Source organism: Telopea speciosissima, chromosome 2, assembly GCF_018873765.1.
Source record: "Telopea speciosissima isolate NSW1024214 ecotype Mountain lineage chromosome 2, Tspe_v1, whole genome shotgun sequence".
NCBI classification, from domain to species: Eukaryota; Viridiplantae; Streptophyta; class Magnoliopsida; order Proteales; family Proteaceae; genus Telopea; species Telopea speciosissima.
In genome coordinates, this window is record NC_057917.1 from 23,454,757 (window position 1) to 23,481,093 (window position 26,337).

Sequence of the window (26,337 nt, forward strand, 5' to 3'; positions counted from 1 at the left end):
TATCCAAACACCACCAGATGCTCTAACCGGTCGATTAGAGGGATCATCCGGTATGATCGTCCGATGGGTGCTGTTATACTCAATTTATAAGTTGTAACTCAGGGGTTTTAAATACAGCCTCCATAAAAGAAATGGCTCACCTTTTGACCATCAACCATCATAGTCATCACATTTCCTGGGCCAATAGGAACATCTGCAGGTCCTACAAAGTATTACCCAATAATTAGACCCGGTCTAGATGCGGGTATGACACCATGCTTGTTTTAGATTAATGCTATCACAACTCTCACTATGCTTGTTCAACATGTATGATTGCTTAGATCTTGATAAGTATACTTTGAATTGATTATGCTATGATGGATGCAAATGATGTTTGGGAAATGGGATCCGGGAGCCGAGGGTAATGTTAGGCCCGTGATTTCTATACTGTAGCTAGTTACATTACATTCTAGACTAGGGCTTTGGGTCTTTCATAGAGTGTTTGAGAGTCTTTCTTATTCTCCTTTGGGTTGGGGTAAGGCGGGTATGTCCCCCCTTGTACTTGTTTTTAGTACCACTTTACTTAATAAAATCTCAGGGGCCTCCCCGGGTCCCAGATAATATTCAGGGTAAAAAAAAAGGGTTGCGGTGTGGCTAAGCGATAATTCCGGTACCGTATTCGTCATACGAACTATGTTAATTGATAATTGTTGCATTAAAAATACTTGCTTGTATTAGACTTGGAAATGGGTTGCGGTGTGGCCGATGGAGGATTTCGGTACCGTATTTGTTGTACTCTTAGTATGTTTATGTATATGTTAGAGGAGACAGTATGATGGTGTGGTGGATGGATGATTCCGGTATCGTGATCTCGGCCTCTCAACATATATGTACGCATGCAGCTCATGTCATATAGATGTATGCTGGTTAAGATAGAACAACCCATTACTACGACCCCTTGCCAACAGGGGGATAGGTGTTGGACAACCCATAATGGTAGGCTTGATGAGATTTTTCATGATACCCTTTCCGTAGTACGATGTGATTATTGTCGAAGACAAACCGAGTTCGAGTGACTGATGGTAATTCTAGGACTGAACACCAGGATGGGGTTTTTGGGGCTTGTAGGGTGACCCATGGCACATTCAGAGACTGGCAGGCTCTGTTCGCAACTAGGGTTTAATATCGCTGGGTGGACCGATGGTGATTCCGGGATCAAGGATACTACCTAATGTGTTGCAATAGTACTTTACCCCCAGACTTAGAATTTGTTGCTTCGGTGAAAATTAAAATGAAATCATTCATGCATTCATGCGCATTGCACTCATGAACTCTATGTGTATGCTTACATGTTTTAATTCTCTCACTGGGCTTTGTGAAGCTCACACCATGTGGTGCCATTTGTTTTTAGATTGTGATGTAGGACTTAGTGTGCCGGTGCACACCGATGATGTTTTCAATGCAATTGAGCATGGTGATGATTGGTGGACGCCAGAGTCCGAGGGAAATGGAGCTGACTATGGCAGTGATGAGTGCGCTTATGGAGCACAGTGATCGAGGACATGGTCCTCATGACACTTTTTATTTAAATTTCAGTTTTGATGTATTTGGGGGGCATGGCCCCAACTTTTATTTTAAAGAACTCGCTCGTTGGATGTAAATATTTATGGATATTTAGTGCATATGTCATGATGAGAACAATGGTTGTTTTTTACGGATAATCTACACATTGTTATTTATATGGTATTACAATTTAGCTTCCAATCTCTGATTTATATTGTTATATTCTATCTTCCGATACTTTGATTTATGAGTATGTGATTGTGGACTATGAGGGCTAGCTACTGCTTTTGTGATTCTGATGGTTGATAGAGTGTATGTGTATATTCTAGTTACACTACCCTAACAATAGGGAGTGGGGTGTGACAATAGGAAGTTAGATTCATGTACCATTTTTCCTATAAATAAGAAAGTTAATCTCAAGGTAAGTCCTCTAGACAACATCTGGAACTATTCTATTCACTACTACTATCTTATCTCCCCAAATTTTTATCATGTTTTTCGGATTCTGACTTAATCATTGGAGAGTCCCCTGAGAAGTCCAACTACGTCCTTCTCATGTGTTCATTCTTTGGTTTAAGGTATGCAAGTCTCCCAGTGACAAGTCATCCTTTCAAATTCCTGCGACAACACAAATTTTGATTCAAGTTCCATGTGTCTCTCAAATCAAGGATCACCCACCAAGTCCACATAATTTGGCAAACTACAAATAATATGAGACATTCACTTTAAAGCAAGTTTTGGTATCTTGACTCACTTGGAATCAAAGAGGGCGTTTTCTCAATTTATATGATGTGGGTGTTAGAGTTTTTGTGATCTTGGGGCCATTAGACCAAACGTCAGTTCAAAAATCAAAACCTAACCATAGGGGATGTCCGAGGGACCGGGATGCCTGACTTGAAAGGGGAATCTGTTTTTTTTGTTCGGTAATAAAAAGGGAATCTGTTATGTACCTCAGTACCTCACTGACTTGAGAGACTTCACACTTTTTGGGTTATAATTATGTAACTATATACTGCAATATTTTCTTCTATCTCCACCAAACGAGACCCAAGACCCTTTTAGGGTTCTTCCATTCAAATTTCAACTAAAAGAGGTAGGTAACGGAATAAATTAACAAATTGAAGGTAAAAGAACCCAACCAAACATTTCCAAACGGCTACAAAACAGGGTTTTCTTTTTCCCTTTTTCCCTTTTTCCCTTTTTCTTTCTAATGTTTGATTTGAAAAACAAAACCAGGTAGCCGTTTTAGAAGTGAGGCCGTGAGGGGTTAGGCGGGTTTCAGTTGGAACCACCGCCATCATGACGAGTTGATGATAGGGAAAGCCGAAAAAAAAAAAAAAAAAAAAAAAAAGAAGCATTAAGAAGAAGTGGAGAAAGTAAAACCTTACAAGCAAAGCTAAAAACGAGATGAGAGTGGTGATGGATCATGGAAGTTGTTGAGAGATTTGTGAATGTTCTCCAAATTCTTTAGGACCTACCAGCAAATTTAAGTCGTTTTCACTTCTTTTGTTATTTAATTTTTCTTAAGGTTGTGGAATTTGGGATTGGTGGTGACTCTAGTCCTTGGGAGGTGGGGTTATGCCCGTAATCTGTATGTATGGTTCCGAGGTTATAGTTAGTCTTAAATTTTTCACTTGTACGAGGGTGCAGTCTTATCTTATCATAGAGGATGACGAGTGTCTGCAATTTGGATCCTCTTCTGCCGACCGTGCAGTCCAGACACGGTGAGGCACGTAATGATTGCCTTATTCTTGTCTGAGCGTTTTGTCCGAGTCGGGGTAAGGCAATCATTGTACGCGGTCCTACCGGGCAGCTCGGTAGTAGAGGATCGAGATCCATGTGTATGTTATGTGTGTGATCCATGATTCTTAATCTCAGGATTGGTCAAGGTCGATACAGATTTGATACCGATCTAGATTGGTCAAAATCGATATGTATCGGTCTAATGTAATAAAAATCCCATTAAAGCTGGATCGGTTCTTCTATGGTTCATTATCGGTTAAGTAATATTAAAAAATAAATAAATAAATAAAGGAAGATTTTCAAAAACTCCATAGATCTTGCCGTAGATGAATAAAATCCACACCATTGTATCTTGATTCATGTATATAAATGGAAAAAAAATTAAAAAATAAAGATGAGAAAAACCTTGAAATTCGATAAGAAGAAGAGGCGCTTGAAAATACCTCTTGATCTCTAAAATGAGCCAATCTCTCCCAAAGATCTTGATCCCCACTAAAAAACGTTGAGAAACCCCAATTTTTTCATTATTCTCACAAATCTTCAAATAAATCCTGGCAAAAGTGCATGAACGAAGAACATGGAATATCTGGGTTTTAAAACCCTTTTGAACCAGTCGCGCGTATCAGATTGGATTGGACAATCCGATCGAATTTCCCAATCTATGGAGTGACCCACTTAAACCAAACAAGATCGACCATATCTTGGAATCGATCACAATAGATTCCAATCCGATCAGGTCGATATCGGCCGATCCGATCCTAAATTACAAACCATGTGATCACATCAATAATATGTGGCCTTTTTTTTCTTCTATCCCCGAAGATGCCCTTTGTATGACTTCTTCACACAATTCTTGTGGGTATATTGGTTTTTTTTTTAATATGGGTTGAAGGAATAACAACTAAGGGTGTCAATTTTGGACTAGAATCGGGAATCGGATTGTAACCGGTCTGTTCAAAATCGGAATTGACCCACACAATAGCTTATTGGTCCAGTTCCGAATCTACTGATAAGTTATTGGTCTGGTTCCAGATCTACCAATTAGGAAACGGTAGAACTAGAACAAATTCACATCCTAACCCTATATATTATATAATTCTTAAGACTGAAGGTCATGAGAACTAAGGTCAAACCTTTTTTTATTTATTTATTTTTGATTTTTCAATTTTGGTTGTTACCACTTGTCTCATATTCAATTTTACCAAAGAATTGACTGTAAATTTAAAGGTTCATTTGAGAATGATAACTTCAAAACAAACTTTAAAATAATTCTAACTTATGAGGGTGGTAGTGTTCCTCCTTATTAATTACTACAAAACAAGAGAATATAGACTAGTTTTGTAATTTGAGAAACAAAAAAATGAAACATATCTCATGTTTGAAAAATTAGTGTTTGGATATAATATTATTAAATATATGTAACATGTATTAGGAGAATTTTTTTTTTTAATTTTGGACTGCTTAGAACCGTCTAGGAACCAGAACCGCCCACCCATTAGTTAATGGTCTTGGATCTCAAGTTTGTAATCGATTAGCTTATTGGTCTGGTTCTAGTACTCTTAGGGCTGGAACCGTTACAGAAGTGGACCAATTGACAACCTTAATAACAATGGCCTACGGCACCATGCTTTGAAGTAGAAGGACCCTAAAATGTTACATTAAAGAGATGGGGGGGTGTTATGATTCTTATTTGCTTAACAAAAGGTAATATAATAAAGGGAAAGAGAATGCCACCCGGTCACACAACGCACACAGCCCTTGCACCCTTGATACAAGGGCACGCGAAATGACCGCCACACCCCCTGAACCCCAAAAATGACTAAGGGTGCAGCAATCATTTCATGTGCCCCTATGTCGGGGCATAGGGCCGGGCGGCGTGTCTGGCACAAGTGGGTGACATTCTTTCTCTGTATAATAAATGAGATGGTCAATCAAACTACTGCGCCCCTAACAGAGTCAAGGCAACGTTGCTCTATGATCAGCTCGACCACCGGGAGAGAGTGCTCGTAGATCAGCTTACTCAAATAGGGGCAAAAGGACGGAGTGTTCGTAGATCAGCTTACTCAAATAGGGGCAAAAGGACTTGCTTGTTGCCTCTGTTTACTTATTCGCCAATCCGGCTACAACTATAGGTATGCGGGAGGAGCTTACTTACTGTCCTTCCTAACCTTTCGAGAGCCTTCCTAACTGGCATTTCAACTGGGCTTGAAAGCTTGACTTCTTAGCTAGTAGCCCAAACACTAAGTAGCTTACTTTCAAATCGTGTAGCAACGAGCTGCTTAAGAGGTATCTCGTCACTCCGATTTGGTGCAAAGTCAGGCTAATTTTAAATCAGTGAACATAAGAGTTGCTCTTTCTTGGCTTTTCTGGTTGGCTTTCTAGCTGGACTGGTGGCTTGGACCGAGGAGAACATATGGGAACAAGAGAGAGACTGGCTTGACTAGTGAGCAAGAAATGAAAGACTAACTGACAGACCCACTAGACTAGACTGACAAGGTGATCATGTAGCTACAAATTACTGTCGCATTGGTCCTAGTATCATAGGAGACTGAACGGCCACCCCCTAATTACTAAACTGACCTGCTTAATAATTCCATAAACACCTAGCGAAGATATGGCAAACAAATAAAGTAGCCCTATGTTCGAATCTGACAATATCATACCATAATCAAAAGGTACAACAGCCTAAGCAATCAGACTTAACATAAATGTAGCCACTGGAGCCATTCTAAAAAGGGAGAAAACTACACTAGTGTCTGGACCAATGGGAGAGCACGTCTAGGTATCTACCCAAGGGACAGGGGCATCATTTCACGATGCCATGTGAGAGGGCATAGGGGGTGTCACCAAGCAGGGATCTTTTCCCATGAGAAAAATACCGCACTTGTACCAAAAAGACAAAGATATGCATTTACCAGAATGCCCTTCTATTTTTATGATCATGAAAATTTAAATTTTGTCCTCTAAAAGATAAACATTAACGGCATATTCTGGCAAAAACACGGCATCTTCTGGCAGGCCCCACAAAGAGAGTATCAGAGGTATTTTTACAAACACTAAATACTCGTTCAGGTTGGAGTTCATTCCAAATTTCCAACCACTACAGTCACGTTCAACAATACCTTCTTTGTCCTTAGGTAGTTTTTGTGATAATGAGCTACTCTACTTCACTTGAGCCACCAAGTCTTGTTTTTTAAGTTATCCAACCAGGGTGGGCAGATGGGTCATTCCATCTCTAAGCCAAACACAAACAGGCAAAAAACACTTTCAAGTTTCAAATGTGAATGGGGTAGGTAAAACAGTAAATTTGGTCTCCATTCCCTTCGTTTGCACGACTTCTCTGCTCTTAACTCTTTAACTAATAATTTTTTTGAAACTGGGGCTTTTGGAGTATATCTTGTCCTAGTGTATTTACAATGCTAGAGGTCCTTTTAAAGCAAGCATTGATTGATAAAAGGAGAGAGAGGGTGAAAGTGAGAGATGGTGTGCGAGAGAGGTAACCCACATTGCAGCTTGAAATCAGGACACAACGGTGGAGGTTCTCTAAAATAATGAGGGCAGGCTCTTCACGTTCCACAGAGATCATGTGTTGGAGCAAGCTCTAGTAATCATGGCAAGCTTCACTCCCCTGGCAACAAAATAAATATCCAACAAAAACGAAACCCCTAAACGAACATGCTTCTCCATTTCCCCTTTTACCCCTCAGTAATGGTTGAGCCCTTATGGATAGAGCTCCTTCTGGCAACAACGACGTAAAGAAAGAGCAAATAAGAAGCAGGAACTAGTGAAGTTCAGAAGCTCTGCCTACTACCATTAGTGAAGTTCAGAAGCTCTGTGAATGCCAATCCATTTTCTCTATTGTGCATTTGGGCCTGAAAATCTCTTAGTGTTTTGAGGTCTGGCTGTGAAATTCTCTGTTTTGTTTTTTTTCGGTCCTGCTGGGTTTATTTAATCAGGGGAGTCGACGATGGAGGAGGGTTTGGTCAAGAAGAGTCAAGAAACAAAAGCGAAGAAGGTTGGATTCAATGCGAATGTGGTTGAAAGTGAGTCATTTGCAGATTCGATTGGAGAGGAGTGCAGGGAGAGCAATTCCAGCTCTGATACATCGACATCTGATCCGACGACTAATGAAGAAAGGAGTAATAGCAGTTCGGCAGAGTCATCTTCTGCATCACCATTAGGTTGGCCTATCCGGAAGGCGGAGGTGCAAAATTGTTCACTTTCTGATGTCACCGAATCTAAAGAGAAAGCCCATTCGGAAGATAAACAATTAGAGAAACAAATACCAGACATTTCTGGTAAGTTAATCCTTTCTTCTATTTATGCGTTTTCATGGTTTTTTATTTTTTATTTTTTTATTATCTACAATGTTCTCTAATTTAATTCTGGTTACTGGGTTTCAATAGAGGTTGAGTTGATGAAGGAGAGGTTTTCAAAATTGCTGCTTGGGGAAGACATGTCTGGATGTGGGAAAGGGGTTAGCACAGCATTGGCGATTTCGAATGCCATTACTAATCTCTGTGGTATTCTTTCTTTAGCTCTAAGCTTCAGTCTACGTTTATGGGAAAGTAGTCTTTTTTTTTTTCTTTAATTTTTATTTTATTGTCCTCTACCCCATCTGTAGCAACGCTCTTTGGGCAACTTTGGAGATTAGAGCCCCTACCACCTGAGAAGAAATCAATGTGGCGAAGAGAGATGGAGTGGCTTCTTTGTGTCAGTGATCACATTGTTGAATTTTCTCCCTCTTGGCAAACATTTCCTGATGGAAGCAAGCTTGAGGTAATTCTAATTCTTACATTCCAGAGCTTCATGAAATTTCTTTAATTTTTTGGATTGTTTCACCTCAATTCTGACACCAAAATTTAGAGGTCCATTGCATGTTCGAATCATTCCATTGCTTACAATTGAGGAAAGTTTGGTTACATTCAATTAATTGATTCACAATCATTATCAATAAATAGAAAAATGATCATCATTATTTTACTGTTAAAAACAAAATCTGTAAAATGTTTGATTCGTTCACTGAACTCATTTTCCTCAATTTGTTCCATGTTGCATTATTCAGGTTATGACTTGCAGACCTCGATCAGATCTCTATATTAATCTCCCAGCACTGCGTAAACTAGACAACATGCTTCTTGTGAGATCCACAATGCTTATACCCCATTTCATTAACTTCGTTTCTTCTCATTTTGGTGTTAGTTCCCTGAGTTAATTGGTCTTTACTTCTCACAGGAGATATTGGATAGCTTTAGCAATACAGAATTCTGGTATGTCGACCAAGGAATTTTCGCCCCAGATGCTGATGGATCAGCTTCTTTCCGTAGACCTCTTCAGCGTCAAGAGGAAAAGTGGTGGCTGCCTGTTCCTCGTGTCCCGCCTGGTGGTCTCCAAGAAAATTCTAGGAAGCAGTTGCTACACAAGCGTGAGTGCACAAATCAAATCCTTAAAGCTGCCATGGCTATTAACAGCATTGCATTGGCTGAAATGGAAATCCCTGAATCATACTTGGATGCTTTACCAAAGGTAGAGAAGTGTTATATGATGCATTTTTTTTTTCTGGTTTGATGAGAACAATAAAGACCTAATGATAATGTTTCCATATTTGGTTTCAGAATGGAAGAGCAAGCCTGGGAGACATGATCCACCGTTACATAACATCTGATCAGTTCTCTCCCGAATTCCTTCTTGATTGCATAGAACTATCTTCTGAACACCAGGCTCTTGAGATTGCGAACCGTGTTGAAACCTCTATATTTGTCTGGCGCCGAAGAACAAACTCAAGGTCTTTGAGTAATACAACCCGCTCTGCTTCAAAGTCATCCTGGGAGATGGTCAAGGAGTTGATGGTTGATGTGGATAAGAGGGAGTTGCTTGCAGATCGAGCTGAAAGCCTCTTGCTTTGCTTGAAGCAGCGTTTCCCAGGTCTGCCACAGACTACTTTGGATATGAGCAAGATTCAATACAACAAGGTTTGTTCTTCTATTTAAAATCTGGTTCTACACACCGTCTAGTCTCAATTTAATAAACAAATTTCAGTTTTGAAATGAAAATCTTTCATTGTCAGGATGTTGGGAAATCTATTCTAGAGAGCTATTCCAGAGTTTTGGAGAGCCTGGCATTTAACATTGTTGCCCGTATTGATGATCTTCTCTATGTTGATGACTTGACCAAGAATTCCGATGAGTACTCCTCCATTCCCACTGTCAGTGTGATTGCTCACAAAAGGGTTTTTATACCATACTCAGTGCCCGTCTCAAGCACTCCATATGCAATGGCTTTTACCACGTCGAGCTTCTCACCTGCACCTCTAGTTAGCCCTGCAAGAGGAGAGAGGCGGCTTCCCTTCCTCAATGGCAACAAACCTTATTATCGTGGGTTTGGAGTAAAGAAAGTCTTGACTGATTATCTTGGAGTGGATTTGAAAGGAAAAAGCTCTAGTAATTCAGTTACAGGATCAGATACTACCTCGAGTTCAGCTCAAGAAACACCAGCAAGATGGCCTAGCATGGAAAATTTGGAGATCCATAGAGGGATTGTAAGCCCTCCACCACAGGACTAATTTGAACTAGAAGTATTTCTTTCATGACAGCAGTGTGTTTTCCTGCAGATAGATTAGCAGAAATCAGGAGTAAGAAGGTTAACCATCTAATATTGTTTTATTCATGTTGTAACGAGTTCGATTGTGTAATAGTAAAGAGTTTTGAGTGTTTAGTGGGGTTCTTTCTTGCACTTTGCAGCGTCTGTTTAGGTTTTGATCAGACCAAAAAAATGTTATCTGTACATACCTGAGTATATTGATGGATATAACTGAAATTGAGCAAGATTGAAATTAACTTGGTCCCCCCCCACCCCTCTTCAGTTCTTCCCACTTCTATTTTCTTCCACAAGGTAGGTAGTTTGTGTAGCTCTAAAACTCTGTTATCATGTTATTCATGTGAAAACTTAATTATTTGTTGATTTTCATTTCTATCCCACATCACCCCAGTTTGAAAAATCAATTCTATTCGAGAAGGGGGGGGGGGAGTTCTATGTGGTTGTGAATGGTTTCTGTTCTTTCTCTACATGAGGGAGCGCTATAAATTGAGTACAGTTAAAATGTTATCTGTACATACCTGAGTATATTGATGGATATAACTGAAATTGAGCAAGATTGAAATTAACTTGGTCCCCCCCCCACCCCTCTTCAGTTCTTCCCACTTCTATTTTCTTCCACAAGGTAGGTAGTTTGTGTAGCTCTAAAACTCTGTTATCATGTTATTCATGTGAAAACTAAATTATTTGTTGACTTTCATTTCTATCCCACATCACCCCAGTTTGAAAAATCAATTCTATTCGAGAAGAGAGGGGGGGGGGAATGGAGTTCTATGTGGTTGTGAATGGTTTCTGTTCTTTCTCTATATGAGGGAGCGCTATAAATTGAGTACAGTTAAAATAAAATATAAAATATAAGAGTGGGGCATTCCGAGAATTGAACTCGGGACCTCTCGCACCCTAAGCGAGAATCATACCACTAGACCAAATGCCCTTTTTTGTTAATACTTATTTTTAAATATATGATCACATAAAGTGACGGTTCTCCAATCGTTCGACGTCAACCTAATCGTACAATAATCAAAGAATGAAAGGTGCTTATAATGATAGGTGAGATACCTGAAATTCCTTACCACAAAAAAAAAGATACGTGAAATTCAAATTTCATAGGGAGTCTGCGTTCCTTTGGATTTCTTTTACCAAGGGAATATGGACCTATCGGCCGCAACTATAACGGGCATTGAGAAAACCAGACCTTTTAATCGGGATCGGTCCGGACCTCTGTTAGTAAAAATGCATCTAAAACGCCGTTTAAAACATGTTTTCTCGTATGTTTCACATATATATGGAGCAAAATGGATATGATTGGAGTTTACGTTTTAAGCACGTTTTCAACGGATGTTTAATACGCGTATACGCTTTTTAAGGATATACTTGTACTTTTACTTTAATTTTTAGAATTAAAAAAAAACCCCAAAACATGATTCTAAACCCTATCTTTTGGATTTTCCCTCCCCTTCCCATTCCTTCTTTGCAAGAGCTGTTTCTTACAAATCCATCCCCAACCATTGGACCTCCCAAAACGACTCGAGCAAGCTCCCTGCTCCCGCCATGGTTTGCTAGCAGAAGCCTTCGTTCCCAACTCTAGAGCTCTCAACATTCTTGTAGCTTGGGTGTGCATCATATAAGGTCATCTAGAATCATTTTCCGTGCTTCTAGTGTTAGGGGTTTTGTTTGACAATGGTGGGTGGGAGTGTGGGACCATGGGAATCATGTTTCCTCTTCCAAATTGAAGTGCTATTTTGTTCTATTTAAACATTATAAAAGCCAAGGCTCAGATTGCTCTGCAAAATAGATTGAGGGAATCAGTGGTGAGAAACCACTACAGGCAAAGGGATTATGATCTGGAATTCTGGATCGAAGGGTGGGAAACTTGGGATTTCTTTGCTATTCATACTTCATACTCTCTTTTCTGCACAAAATAGCATTGTTATCCCTATCAATCAAGTGCTATTTTTGGTTTTTTAATCTTTGATTTCAGTTGGTTTAATATCTTTAATCCTGTTCCTGTTATTGATATTGAAACCCTTTTATTAGAAGCTTTATTATTCTCTGATTTAAGACTTGCCGCTCCCCTGTTTTGTGTCCCGATTTTAGCAATACAGTTTTGTGAGTTTAGGCAAATCTACTATTCAATTTTGAGGTTATCTATCTGAGTTGGGTTTGTCTTGGGATCTTGTCTGGGTTGTTGTCTTGAGATTGATTAGGCTTTGAAACTTCTCCATTTATGGGTTGATATATCTAAAAACTTATAATCGATTGTGAAATACATATGCATTAATGTTGGATGTTAGTTTTTTTTTTTACATTAGGTGCAAGTATTCAGGTACTACCTCTCAATTTGTATTGGTATATTGCCGTTTTTTAGGTCCCGTTTGTTTGAAAACTACACATTTAAAACCCATACCGTCCGACCGTACCGTTCGCCGTTTAACTCCATTTAAAACACGTACAAGGACCGTAATACTCCATTTTATTGTCGTTCCCATATTTGCTAACTATGGTTCGGACCGATATCAATCCGATCCGACGATTTTTGACCGATCCAATCGGATACCTCGAGGCATATGCTAGCTCCTCCCTGTGTCTATCTCTCCTCCTTCTCCTCCCTATGAAATGACATATTTGTCCCCTAGTATGGGGGAGAGAAATAAAATAGGAGGTGCTAGCATACGATTCTCCTCCCTATGAAATGACATATTTGTCCCCTACTATGGGGGAGAGAGATAAACATAGGGGGTGCTAGCATACGATACGCAGTCAAACATCATTCTTATAATAATTCTTTTCTTCATTATTAGATGTTGGAGAGGTGTATATATATGTTGAGAATTAGTGGTAGTTTTGTCATTGCTATTTTTGGTCTTTGGGGTTCTATGTAATTTTCTATCTTTTAAGTCTTTATTTGTTAAGATGTAATATGTGAGGGCTTAGGGGTAAGTTTATAATAAACCCCTAACCAGCTTACCTTAATTAGTTTGACTTTATTATTAATAGAACCCAAGGCTTGCGATAGAAGTCATCTTCTTCTATCGCAGGCTGCTATTTTCTTCTCTCGGCAGTGTGCTTCTCTTCCTCTATTCTCTTCTTCTTCTGCTAGTTAGTTAGTTCTGATTTCTAACATGGTATCAGAGCTACACTGATCAGTTGAAGGATCTTCTTTCATCTCCTTCTGCTGATCTCTCTCTCGATTTTGGTTCTCTGGTGTGCAGCCACCTATTACTGCTTCTATTTTTGTTGGTGGATTGAAGACTTGATATACACATGAATGGAGTGCTTAGTTGTGATAGCAGTTGGTGATTTGGAGACCACCCCTTGAAGATTTGATTGAAGGATGGAAAGTTCTTATTTTTCTAGAATTCCTGGTTATGCTTCTATTTTTAGAAAATAGAAACAAGAGATTTTCTTTCAGATTTGTGTATCTTCTGGTTCTGATTTTTTGAGGGCTACTTGTACCCACCTAAAGGAAGACTCAACTTGTTTTTTTTATCCAGTTCTGGTGAATAGATCGAGTGCTTCTGGGTTTCTTCTTCACACCTACGGATGCTCTATTTTCTAAGCACTTATGAGCCCTACAGTTGGCTTCCCTGTGTCTGTTTCACTTGTTTGCTTAGGCTGATTTTTTGGGATTTCATTCTCCTATCCAGTTACTAGCTTCGATCTCTTTTTCAAGCTATTTCACCCTACTGGTTATAAGTTTTGAAAAATCACTCCTATTACTGCCGGAAGTACCCTATTTTTTTTTGTTCTTCTGTTTGGATGGTTCTGCTAGTTCTAGACTTCTACCCTGCTTGAGAATGGGCCTCCTAATTTTTTGTTTTCTCTGCTGCCTATTACTCTAGAATTCTGCAACAGTTGGTAGCTTGTTTGTGTGTGGTTGTTGTCCCCTTTGTTGGCTTTTATTCGACTGGTTTTATTTTTCCCTTTTTGGTGCTATGCGAGAGAATAAAAATAATCCAGTTGTTACATCTCAAACCGACAATGTTAATGTCACTATTACCTCTATCAAGCTGAAAGGTAGTTCGAATTATTTGTTATGGGCTCAAGCTGTGAAGGTTTACATTATGGCTAAAAAAAACTCAAGTATCTTACCTCCGATCCACCTACCTCTGATTCAAAAGATTATGAGGATTGGATGCAAGAAAATGCCATTATTTTGATTTGGTTATGGAACAACATGGAACCAGAGATTGCTGCCAACATGATGTTTCACACCACTGCTAAAGGTGTGTGGGATGATTTGAAGGATACCTATTCACAAGAGAAAAACATGAATTGAGTCTATGACTTATATGAGAAACTTTTTTAGCTCCGGCAGTCCAATAAGCCTCTCCAAGACTACTACAACACCTTTAAAGACCTTGTTGAGGAATTAAATGTTTTTCAACCCCTCACCACCGATATTGACAAATTAAAAGCACAATGGAATGAATTTTTTGTGTCTAAATTTCTAACTGGACTAGATTCTGATTTGAAGTCTATCAAGGGACATATCCTTGCTGGAGAAACTGTTCCTACTCTTGCTGACACGTTCTCCCACCTACAACATATCTCTTCTCCTGGAAAAATTGACTCTACTCCTAAGGAGAATTCTGCCTTTGTGGCTGGTCGTGGACGTAACTCCAGGGGAGGACGTGGTGGTGGTGGTGATCGTCATGGCACTGGTGGTCAGTCAGGTGATAAGCCTTTTTGGAAGTGTACTCATTGTGGCAAAACTGGTCACACGGCTGATTTTTGTTGGGACAAGCATGGCAAACCCGATTGGGCACCTCAATCTGCCAATCATGCAGCGTCTAAAGGAGGTAGTGATGGTGCTGCCCATAGTGATTCTCCACAGGTTTCCCTTTCTGGGAGTGGTTCTACTACAACTCCTCACCATGATGATCTCTCTCAGATATTGTGGTGTTTACAACACTTAGAGGCATCCAGTCTTACATCCACCGGTCCCTCATCTTCTTTTGCAACTCTAGCTCATGCAGGTACACCCTCTCTTCTTACCACTGCTACTCCATCCTAGATTATTCACATACACATTCCTCTTCACCTGTCATTCTCATCCACTCCTTCCATGAGTCTCTCATCTGTGTTACATGTCCCTCAGTTACCGTTGAATCTTCTTTCTGTCAATCAAATAACTAAAGCTTTACATTGTTCTGTAACTTTCTTTCCTTCTTATTGTGTTTTTCAGGATCTTCACACAAGGAAGAAGATTGGTGGAGAGTGTGAAAAAGATGGCCTCTACTACCTTGACCATGGTGCTTCTGCCTCGTCTGCCGCTGCTGCTTCTATTGGAGGGGTGTCTCCGTTCTAGTGGCACTATCGTTTAGGTCATTTGTCTTTAGTTAGGTTAAAGTTGTTATTTTCTTCTTTTAAGTCTGTGTCTCGGTTAGAGTGTGAAGCCTGTGAGTTAGGAAAACATCATCGTGCCTCTTTCCCTTCTCGTATTATGGCTCGTAGTTCGTCTTTATTTTCTTTAGTCCATTCGGATATTTGGGGTCCTTGTCGTGTTAAGAATCGGAGTGGTTTCATGTATTTTGCCACTTTTATGGACGACCATTCTCGTCTCACATGGTTATACCTCTTGAAGGATCGTTCCGATTTTATCTTTGTATTCCAAAATTTTTATAATGAAATAAAAACTCAGTTTGGTTTGCCTATTAAAATTTTTCATTTTGATAATGCTTTGGAGTATGTTCAGTGTGATATTTCTGCTTTTTGTGTTTCTCATGGAATGATTCAACAAACTAGTTGTTCCTACACTCCACAACAAAATGGGGTGGTAGAACGTAAGAATAGACATTTACTTGAGGTTGCCCGCACTATAATGTTCCATATGCATGTCCCGAAGCAATTTTGGTGTGAAGGGGTGCTTACTGCCTGTTATCTGATTAATCGAATGCCTTCTTCTATTCTTGCCGACAAGTCCCCCTTTTCCATTGTTTTTCCTGGTCAACCCAATTTTCATTTACCTCCTCGTGTTTTTGGGTGTATTTGTTTTGTTTACAATCTACATGCTCATTCTGATAAACTCTCTCCCCGGTCCACTAAGTGTGTTTTTCTTGGATATTCTTATACCCAGAAAGGGTACAAGTGTTATGACCCTGTCACCCATAGGTATTTTGTGAGTGCTGATGTCACCTTCTTTGAGGACCATTCTTATTTTTCTTCCTCCTCCTCTGTCTCTGAGGATGAGTGGCGTGTTGATACTCCTCCTCCTATCCCTGCTCTTGTCCCATTCCCTACACCTCCATTGCAGGTTTATCAGCGGCGTGATAGGACAGTACCATAGGAAGAGGTTCCAACGGCTCCACCTATTTCACTACCTCTGCCAACTTCTTCGTCTAGTGAAGCTCCACCTTCTTCTTCAACTGATGACTTACCTATTTCCTTGTGTAAAGATACTTGCTCTTGCTCTCAAAAGTCTTCTACTTTATATTCTATTGATAAGTATGTGTCTCTTTCTCACTTACCCTCTTCTATTCATAATTTTACCTTGTCCTTGTCTTCCAACCCTATTCCCAAAAATCATACTGAGGCTCTTCGTCTTCTTGGTTAGAAGAAGGCCATAGATGTGGAAATGGATGCTCTCTTATCTCGTCACACTTGGAGTTTGGTAGATCTGCCTTCTGGAAAGGAACTTGTTAAGTGTCGCTGGTTTTACACAATCAAATACCTTCTGGATGGTTTTGTTGAGCGGCTTAAAGTCTGTCTGGTTGCTAAGGGGTATACACAGACTTATGGTGTGGACTACTTTGAAACCTTCTCTCCTGTTGCAAGGCTGAATTCTGTTCGCCTACTTATTTCTATGGAAGTTAATTTTGATTGGCCCTTGTTTCAGTTAGATATTAAAACGCCTTCTTGTATGGTGATCTTCATAAGGAGGTATATATGGAGCAACCTCCTGGGTATGTTGCTCAGGGGGAGACTAGTACTCAGGTGTGCAAATTGCAGAAAGCAATATATGGCCTCAAATAATCTCCTAGAGCATGGTTTGAGAAGTTCAGTGCCATAGTTGTATCATGCGGTTTCTCGCAGTGTTACTCAGATAATTCTGTGTTTGTTCATCGTCGTGGTGGCAAGTTGGTTATTCTGGTTGTATATGTTGATGATATTATTGTTTCTGGTGATGATGTGTCAGGCATTGCTGAGGTAAAGGCTTACTTACAACAAAACTTTCAGACCAAGGATTTATGTGACCTTCACTACTTTCTTGGCATTGAGGTTGTGAGAAGCAAGAAGGGTGTCAGTCTTTCTCAAAGGAAGTATGTTTTAGATCTTTTATCTGATACTGGCACGCTTGCGTCCAAGCCAGTAGATGTTCCCATGGATCCTCATCAGAAGTTTGGTGTAGATGATGGAGATCCCCTGAAGGATGTGCACCAGTACAGAAGTTTAGCTGGGAAGTTGATTTACCTTACTATCATGAGACCAGACATCTCATTTGTTGTTGGCGTTCTAAGCTAGTTTATGCAAACTCCTCAGAAGGCTCACTAGGATGCTACCATTTGTATCCTTCGTTATTTGAAGGGTGCTCCTAGTAAAGGGTTGATTTATCGTCCTAATCGACATATGGATCTGGTTGCTTATTCTGATGTAGACTGGGCTAGATCGGCAAGTGATCGTCGTTCCACTACCGGTTATTGTACATTTGTTGGGGGTAATCTTGTCTCGTGGCGTAGTAAGAAACAAACTACTGTTGTGTGGTCAAGTGCAGAGGTGGAGTATCGGGCTATGGCTCATACTACAGCTAAGTTGATGTGGCTTAGGTCTCTTCTTCTTGAGATGGGATTTCCTATGCCTACGCCGATGAAGATGTATTGTGATAACCAGACAACTATATATATTGTTAGTAACCCTGTTTACCATGAGCGGACTAAACATATTGAGGTGGACTGTTACTTTGTTCGTGATGCCATCTTGAAAAAGCTAGTTGAGACTTCGTTTGTTTCGTCTTCAAATCAGCTAGCTGATGTCTTCACCAAATCTTTGTTTGCTCCTAATTTTTTCACCTCTTATGACAAGCTGAGCATGGGAGACCTATATGCTCTAGCTTGAGGGGGAGTGTAGAGAATTAGGGGTAGTTTTGTCATTGTTATTTTTGGTTTTTGGGGTTCTATATAATTTTCTATCTTTTAAGTCTTTATTTGTTAAGATGTAATAGGTGAGGGCTTAGGGGTAAGTTTCTAATAAACCCCTAACCAGCTTACCTTAATTAGTTTGACCTTATTATTAATAGAACCCAAGGCCTCCGATAAAAGTCATCTTCTTCTATCATAGGCTGCTATTTTCTTCTCTCGGCAGTGTGCTTCTCTTCCTCTATTCTCTTCTTCTTCTATCTTCTACTAGTTAGTTAGTTCTGATAGCTAACAATATATATATCTTCAAGAAGAGAATCCTAACGAACTAATAGACTCAACGTGGAGTTGGTTTTTTTTTTTTTTTGGTAAATAGAAGTCTATTGATGAAAGGAGTGTATAGTAACCAAAGCTTCATTTACTCACAAATCATGAAGTCAAAGAGTGGAATTAAGCCAAACGGTCATACGCACTAATGACATGGCCTTCCTAGAAAGGGAATGAGCTATACCATTTGCTCCCCTCAAAAGAAAAGAAAAATTACAATCATTAAAGATAAAGGAAAGGAATCTAAAGTCTTTGAGAAGTGGATCGATCTCGAGGGTACAAGGACGACCCTAATTTGTAATCTAGTGCTTTAGAGTTGCACCATCTGTTTCCACTGGAACCTGCAAAAGACCTTCCTCTACCGCTGCCTTGAGTGTTGCCCTTACTGGAAGAGGCTCTTCCAAAATAGCAAAGTTAAAAGATAACTTCTCTGAAACCATAAAGATATGTGCCCCAAAGCAGTCCCTGATAATAAAATCAACTCCACCAAAGCGAGGGAAACATGAGTATTAATTTTTAGGCCAAATGTTCTATGTATGGAGGGCACAGGCTGTGCTCAGACACATGGGATGGGCGAAATGACCACCCTGCCCCCTGAATGGCAGGCCCATGTATCTGGGCACAGGCTGTGCTACAGCACAGGGAACATTAGCCATAATTTTTAACATACCAGATGGTGGCGGTTTCCAAATTGGTCCATCACAAGCCAATGGTATAAAGGTTGAAGATGTTGTAGGTGAGCAATTTTCTACTCTAACTTCTCCATTGGCTGCTTGATATGACATATGACTCCCCATGTTTACCAAAAAAAAAAAAAAAACATATGATTCCTTATGATGTGCATTAAATTTGAAATCTTATGATGAGCATTAACGTTAGGGACCCCTAGACTTGCGTTAATTTTTTAAACCCCTTGATGTGCATCAAGGGTTGAAATCAATTGATGAGTTGTAAACACTTGAGGGTCAAGACCCACTTGATAAGCTTTGGGGTGAGGGTTAACAAGAGAGGTTGATAAAGCCTGAGAACATTACAATTGGATAAATGAGGGTTAATGAGAGAGGTTGATAAATCCTGGAAACCGTTAAGAGGTTGGATGGTAATGGGGTGAAGTAAGTTATGAGAGAGGTCATGAATAGTTAAAGAAGGGGTAGACATTAAGTTATGGGTAACGGTTCCATGAAGAGATAAAGATTAGTTGACTTGGGAAGTAACGATAGTATGTTGGACTGTAACGCTTCATTTTTGGGATAAGGGAAAGGTGCAACTCTCACGAGCACTGACTGTAAGGCCATTATAATTTACATAATGTATAAACAGTTATCTCTTTAGTTTCCATCACTAACAACAATTAATACTTTAATAGTCTTTCAAAGTAACATCAAAGTATTCTACGCATCGGAAATGAAACAAACTTATAATATAACAAGACCCTCTCAACGATTACATACACCCACTTTTATTCCTACTTGAACTTACACTCTTATTCCTGATGGCAACCCTATGCAGTGCTGTACAGTCTCAGTCACAATATGTAACACCCCGCCCCAAAATACCACGGGAATGCTACTAGGATGCTTATCGCCATCCCAAACAATCCTCCAGGATCACAGATATAGTAGCTTACCTCACAGTCACACAGTCGAGAATCGTAAATAACATTAGAGTTGCGGAAAGCTTATAAATATTCCATTGATTCTCAGTAAGGATAATTGTAATTGATCATTAGCATTCTAAACATATATGATACTAAATTTAAAAGTTATTACATTAAATGTCAATTTCACAAGTTCAACGGAAAAGAAATCGTTATATTCAAAGATACAATATAAAAATATAATTAAAAATGGAAACCATCACATCAACGATCATAGATCAAAACTTTTGTATCCACATCCTATACCATGTCCTCTGCCATCCTCTAGTACCGTACAACTTGCATCACATTTTAAAAAGAAGATTTCTATGAGGGGTGAGCTCCACTGAGCCCAATGAGCGAAAAATTGAATCACACACAATCAAACACAACAATTCAATATGCATCATCAATCATGATATATGATGTACAATGTATTATGATGTATAATGCACAATGAATTATGATGTAGGGCATGCAGGCCATATTATTAGCTACAATGCAGTAGGCATTATCCCTGGTCCTGGAATATACCCGTCAGAAACCCAATGATAACCGTCCTAATTGTGTGTGGAAGCCTGCCGATCCTGAGATGCGCATCGGTGTCTCAGCAAGCCTCCGATAATCCCAACCATGTTTCTGGAATGTACACCTCGAACATCCAGGCTGGTTTATCAAACAAGGTGATCACGGTGTCGATATATATCCGTCGGCCACCCGTATCCCTTTTTTGTTTACCAAACAAGAAGATCACAGTGTTGGAACATACCCGTTGACCACCCATATCCCTTTTTCATTTACCAAACAAGGCGATAACGGTGTCGAAACATACCCGTCAGCCACCCATATCCCTTTTTCTCTCAAGTACATGTACACTCCATTGAATAGGGTGAAATGGTACCAGTGCCCACGTTGGTTATACTACAATCCATATCCAAGCCTAATGTAGCAGTTACCTTCTGTTATACCCATGCCCCAATCCGTACTAAATTAAAGTTTTGTGTGTGTTGTAGCGTAGCTTGGGAAGCTCTCGATGCCAGAGAGCTATTAAAGCTGACAATCAAGCCCACACATAAGATCCTTGATCCGAGTACAGGGGAGTTTGTCGAACAGAGATTCCTCAGTCGAGAGGGGAAGATTTATTGATAGAAAGTTTACTAATTATCCTCCAAGCACTAGCACCAGGAGCGAGGAGTATCGAAGAAGGAATTCAGTGTCTTATATCATCGACATTTGGTGTCTTTGCAAAGTGTGTATCGAGATGAGGAAGTTCTTTTCAGGAGGAGGACTTCGACTAGGTGAGCTACTAAATTACGTATTTCATGAGTTAATATGAATAGTAGAATATAAATGCAATAAACCACATTAACTGTGTGTGGGAACCACCTAACCCTAGGTAGGACCTACCCCCCTACAGAACATTAAACTGGGTTAGGGACATTAGGGTCATTCTACTTTAGTTAGTATATTGGCTGTGGGCCTAAGTGGGTCAAATGGCCCAATAACTTAATTTTAGTTAGTATATGGGCTATGAGCCTAAGTGGGTTAAATGACCCAATAACTTAATTTAGGACCTAAGGTTTTAGTGTCTAGCCAAACATGCCTTAGTCCCCATGTGAACTAAATAGGGACTAAAACCACTATTCACTTCATAATTAGAAAATCTCCAAATCATTTTGGAGAGGAGAAGAAGAGAAGGAGAGAAGGAGGAGGAGGAACTCACCTCATCCCATCTTATCTTGGTGAGTACTTCCCTTTCCCTAACTCTATTTTTTTCTCCCTCCATTGACCTCATTTATGATTTTGGGTTGAGAAGATAGAACCATTAATGGTGCTTCACTAACCTAAAGGAAGAACCATTAATTGAGGACTCTAATGCATTTAGTGTGAGTTGAAATGCACCTATGTAGTTTCCATTCATTCAAACCCCAACTCCCTTGGACAAACCATAGGTTAAGGACATGTAACCTTAGGGCTTTTCTTAGGATTTGTAAGTGACTCTCTTATGGCTAAGTACTAAGCAACATATGAAGACTTTAATTGAGCTTTCCTATCCCTATGTACATTCCCATGTACTCATCCTCTCATGATTTGCTAAGAGGACCCATTTAAACCATAGGGTTTATGAACCTAAGGGAATGGAAGGCATGAAACCATAGATTGGGGTAATCCTCATGGTGAGGGAAGCATCCCCAACCCATAGGTATGCTCCATTTGAGCCAAAACCAAATCTACATTTGGGAGCTCAGCAGTACACCGGCAGACGCAATAAGGGCATACAGGCAGCTGAAACATAGGAACCCATCTGCCGATCTGGGCCAATGCATGTGCCAGAGTCTCTCAGGCCTACAAACTGACACCTACAAGACCGACAAATGCAAAGTATTTTCCCATCTGTTGGTCAGGGCCAAACCCACGTGCTAGTGTCCTATTTTGACCTTTGTGAACCTTTGATGGTTCTCTTTATTTTGGGAACCTAAATATTAGTTAATTATATGTTTGTATACGTATCTAGGGCACTCAAATGCATACTTGGGCATATCAGAATCTAGAGTATTGGGCTTTATATTGAACAATCAAGTTGGAATACTAGGTGAGGAAATCGGACACTCAACCTTATTTTGGAATATTTTATACTCTTATTATGCGAATGTCATTCATGCATGTGCTTATTTAATACATCAAGAATGTAAAATCACTATGCTTGCTATGTGGATTTCGTATTCCCTATGAATGGTAGTTTAGGGTTAGCGATTTAGGTTGTTACGATGTTGAATGATAGATGCTTAGGAATGTGTTATATTCGATTCGTTATGATGAGATTGTGAATGTGAATATGAGAATATGTTGAGACATGCATGTGAATAGTGGATGGTTCATGGTTATGTGTTGAAATATGGAGATGAATGGTGATTATGAGATGTGTGTGATTGTTGGGATCCAAGTGCCGTAAGCGTGTGTGGGTTCATGAAATTGTAGACACCCCATTTTGTCCCCACCATTTCATCAAATTTTTGGAATATGCCCCTGAGTTCATGAGGGTATTTAGGACATTCAAAAGAGCTTTCTCCTATGGTGTTTGACAACAAAGAAGAAAACAACAGTCCAACTTAGGCCTAATTTTCCCTATCATTTAGTCCAAATCAAGTCGGACCATCACAATGCAAATAGAATGCCTCACCCTTCGTCTAACTCTTCGTCTCCCTCTGTTGGATAGTCCATGTGTCTCCTTCACTTCTAATCCCTAGATTCTGCCTCGTTTCTAGTTCCCTTTCCTTTTCTTTCCTGCCTTACCTTGACAGGGTTCATTGTACTCGGGTTCCAGTGACATCCTAAGGGTTCCTTTCTCGGTCTCTCTTCTTCTTCATTCTTCTCCCTCATCGCCACTGATCTGTGACGTAGACTTTTTGTGCTCTCCTGTTGAGCGTTTTGTCTTCTTCTCTCTACTTCCACCGCTGTTCTACTGCTAATTCGTCCCCTACTTGGTGACGCCCTATGTTTTTTGCTTGTATGCTGTACTTCTTCCTCTTCCCCCTACTTTTCTTTCAGTTTTCATTTTGCCTTCCTCTCCCCCCCTTTTTCTTTCCTCCCTCTCTCTGCTCTTCGGTGCATGTTCTAATTAGTTTCATATCCGCCTCTTGCAGCTTGATTAACATGTCTGCCAGGGCCTCCAGCTCTCGGCATTCTGCTAACTCCCAACGGTCTGAACGCAGGGACTTTCATTTCACTGATGAACGCTCTCCTACCTTTTTGACCTGGGTTTCCAGATCCAAGTCCCCTCTCTCCTGAAACCTTTCCCGTCAAGAGATTGTCGATCGCACCTTCCATGGATACGTGATTGGTTTTCCTAAACCCCAGAAAGAAACATTCTGCAATTTTTTAGGGAATCTTTGGGAACCTTTTGGGGCTTTATCCATCAAATGCTTCGACAAAGGTAACTTCTCTGTAGAGTTTTGTTTCCCATCTCAGTGTATTACTCTAATGGACCATGCCCCTTGGTGGTATGATCACTGCCTCCTGCATTTGGTCAGGCATTCCGTTGACGACCCCTACTATGTCTTTGAGCATGATCCTGTCCCTCTTTGGATTCAGATGCATGACATTCTGATTGGTTGTTTCAACACTACCTCTCTTAAGCGCTCTCTGAAGGATGTGGGTAGGCCTATTGAGTTTATGCTTAACTTTGTGGAGTTTGGACTTCCCTCATCCTCTGCCAGGATCAAAGTTTCAATCGATAAGAGGAAGCCTATTGTTATCTCTTCTTCTGTGGAAGACATGGATGGCACCTTGCACCCTGTTTGCATCAAGTATGAGCTTACCTTCTTGTGTTTTTGTTGTGGTCGTATCTATCATGACCTTTCACACTGCCCATATGTCAGAGGAAATCAGGTGCCGCCACTCCCACCCCTGGGTTTCTATAATGATGCTTTAACCCCCCCTTTGATGATCAATCAATCGCCTGGACTTGTTTGTCTTGCGAACCCTTCGGCAAAGGCATCCCTTTCTTCCTCAGAGATGGATATTTCAACTAGTGCATCCCACCCTGCTCCTCCCGTTGCACCGGTGCAACCCGCCATCCCTGCTCCCACCACGGCTAACAGCCTGAAGTTATTGGAAGTCCAGTTCTTTTTTACTCCACTGCTCTGCCCCCACTCACGAAGAATTAGGCTCTGTATGGTAACGTTCTTTTTTAGTGTTTTTTCATTTTTTTGGAACAGAAACATGCTAAAATCTAAATGGTATGTCCGGTTCGATATTTTGTTTTTTTTAAACGAACCGGGCAGTTGGTACACTTATAGCACACATTTGCAAAACACCAAATTGGTGTTTCTCACTTGGGAGAAGCACTTCTTCAAAATTTTGGAGAAACAAGAGTTTCACTTAAGTTAATGAGGGCAAAATTGTAAAGTGTCCTCTAAACATAACAAATAGGGGTTTTTTGTCCTCAGACTTCTCAATCTTCACCTGCAAGAATGGAGCATATCGATTAACCTCTGCTATTGCGAAGAGAAGCACTGCCCTGTTCATCATGAGAGTGAACATTGCCAGTCTCCAGCTGCAACTCTTCATTCTTCCTCTTCTTTTCCTTCGTTCTTACCTCTTCTCGATCAAACCCTCCTCCATCGTCGAAAGATCCAAGCAATACCTGAAGATTTCAGATCCCCAATGTGATGATTTCAATATCCTTATAAACGAATTTGTTGACGAATTTTAAAGCAAAAGGACTTTGTTCCAAGCGGTCTATGAACTGAAGTTTGAAATTGTTTGTTTCAGTTTTTAATTTATGTGGATTCCCCTAGACTTTATACCACTTCCTACTTTGACATTGATGCTGTTAAAAAAACGTTAAAATTGACCATCTTGGTAGGAAGGACCTTGCAGATACAAATTCAGGGCTTACGGCGATGATTAAGGCTACATTCTATTTACCTTCTCTCTGATCTCAATTTCTCTCAGATTTTTTCTAATAAAAATCCCTTCCTGTCTGCCCTGCTTTTCTCTCGCTCTCTCTGATTTTTCTCAAAACCCCCCCTTTTCTCCACTCACTTCTAAAACCCCCTTTGTAAAATGATGATTCCCCACCCTATCAAATGGATTGTGTTTTGTGTTTCTCGTGTTTGTGATATGTGATCTGAGTGCTTGACTTCTATTATCTATTGACTACAAATGGAGATTGCAATAATGAAGGATCTGAGTGCTTGACTTCTGGATCACCAATTGCTATGGTGCTTTTTTCATTATAAAAATGCCTTATATGCTCTAAAGCTTCAAGCTATTTTTATATCCATATAGGAATTTTATGTTGTTGAATCCTGAAATAGCCAAAGGAAATTATAGTGTGACTCTATTTTTACTATTCTTCTGATGCTAGTGTGATCATCTACCATCATTCTTATTTTCTTGTCCTCAAAATTGCCATCCATGATACACCAATGACACCTACATTTGACTGTAACATTGTTCCGATTCTTCATTCTTGCCACTTATTTTGGGCTGTATTTGGTTAATGCATTTTCAAGTTGACTTTTGCATGCTCATATACTGATTTTCTTATCAGAGGCTATGAATTTGAAGCTTCCATTCCTTATCCAACTGGAACTCTTCTGCAGGACTTGCATTTCCTCCTCTATACATCAATAGTGGAGGTGTTCGTGAATTCCTTGCAACATTAAAGCAACATATTTTTTTTTTGTGATGTTTGTTTTTTATTTTTTTTTTGGCTAAAAAAATCATAAGTATAAAAGCCATGGTGTAGGTGGCAAATACGTAATTTTTGGTAAACAACATAAACGATTCTGTTAAATGCGACCCATACAGATTTTTGTTTCTTCTAAACTTCAGAAATGTTTATTTTTCAGGGTTACCATACAACATTTCGGGACCCAGAAACGCTCAAACAACACAGAAACACATAAAAGT

The 26,337-nt window shown here is 39.9% G+C and overlaps 1 protein-coding gene, 1 long non-coding RNA gene and 1 other non-coding gene across 4 annotated transcripts; 1 reads left to right on the forward strand and 2 right to left on the reverse strand.

Annotated features, from left to right (window-relative positions):
• Window positions 1-4,371: 4,371 nt before the first annotated feature.
• Window positions 4,372-26,104, reverse strand: LOC122653130. Its single transcript, XR_006331714.1, has 3 exons — window positions 26,018-26,104; window positions 15,027-15,038; window positions 4,372-4,383 (listed from the first exon to the last, which is right to left on the reverse strand). It is a non-coding gene; the product is annotated as an uncharacterized LOC122653130 (long non-coding RNA).
• On the forward strand, window positions 7,223-9,999 carry LOC122653129 (rop guanine nucleotide exchange factor 7-like). 2 transcript variants are annotated; one of them, XM_043847071.1, is made up of 8 exons: window positions 7,223-7,583; window positions 7,692-7,808; window positions 7,910-8,064; window positions 8,351-8,425; window positions 8,521-8,811; window positions 8,901-9,257; window positions 9,353-9,786; window positions 9,817-9,999. In XM_043847071.1, coding segments are annotated over exons 1-8 (1,761 nt in total). In that variant the 5' UTR covers window positions 7,223-7,252; the 3' UTR covers window positions 9,818-9,999. The 2 variants fall into 2 exon arrangements, with proteins under 2 accessions (XP_043703006.1, XP_043703005.1); XM_043847070.1 differs by having other exon boundaries at window positions 9,353-9,999.
• On the reverse strand, window positions 10,742-10,813 carry TRNAP-AGG. The gene has a single exon. It is a non-coding gene; the product is annotated as a tRNA-Pro (tRNA).
• Window positions 26,105-26,337: the final 233 nt, after the last annotated feature.

Coding starts and splice junctions, on each gene's coding strand:
- LOC122653129 (XM_043847070.1), top strand. CDS start 7,253: ATGGAGGAGGGTTTGGTCAAGAAGAGTCAAGAAACAAAAGCGAAGAAG. Junction 8,065..8,350: donor CTGATGGAAGCAAGCTTGAG/GTAATTCTAATT, acceptor TGCATTATTCAG/GTTATGACTTGCAGACCTCG. Junction 8,426..8,520: donor AACTAGACAACATGCTTCTT/GTGAGATCCACA, acceptor TACTTCTCACAG/GAGATATTGGATAGCTTTAG.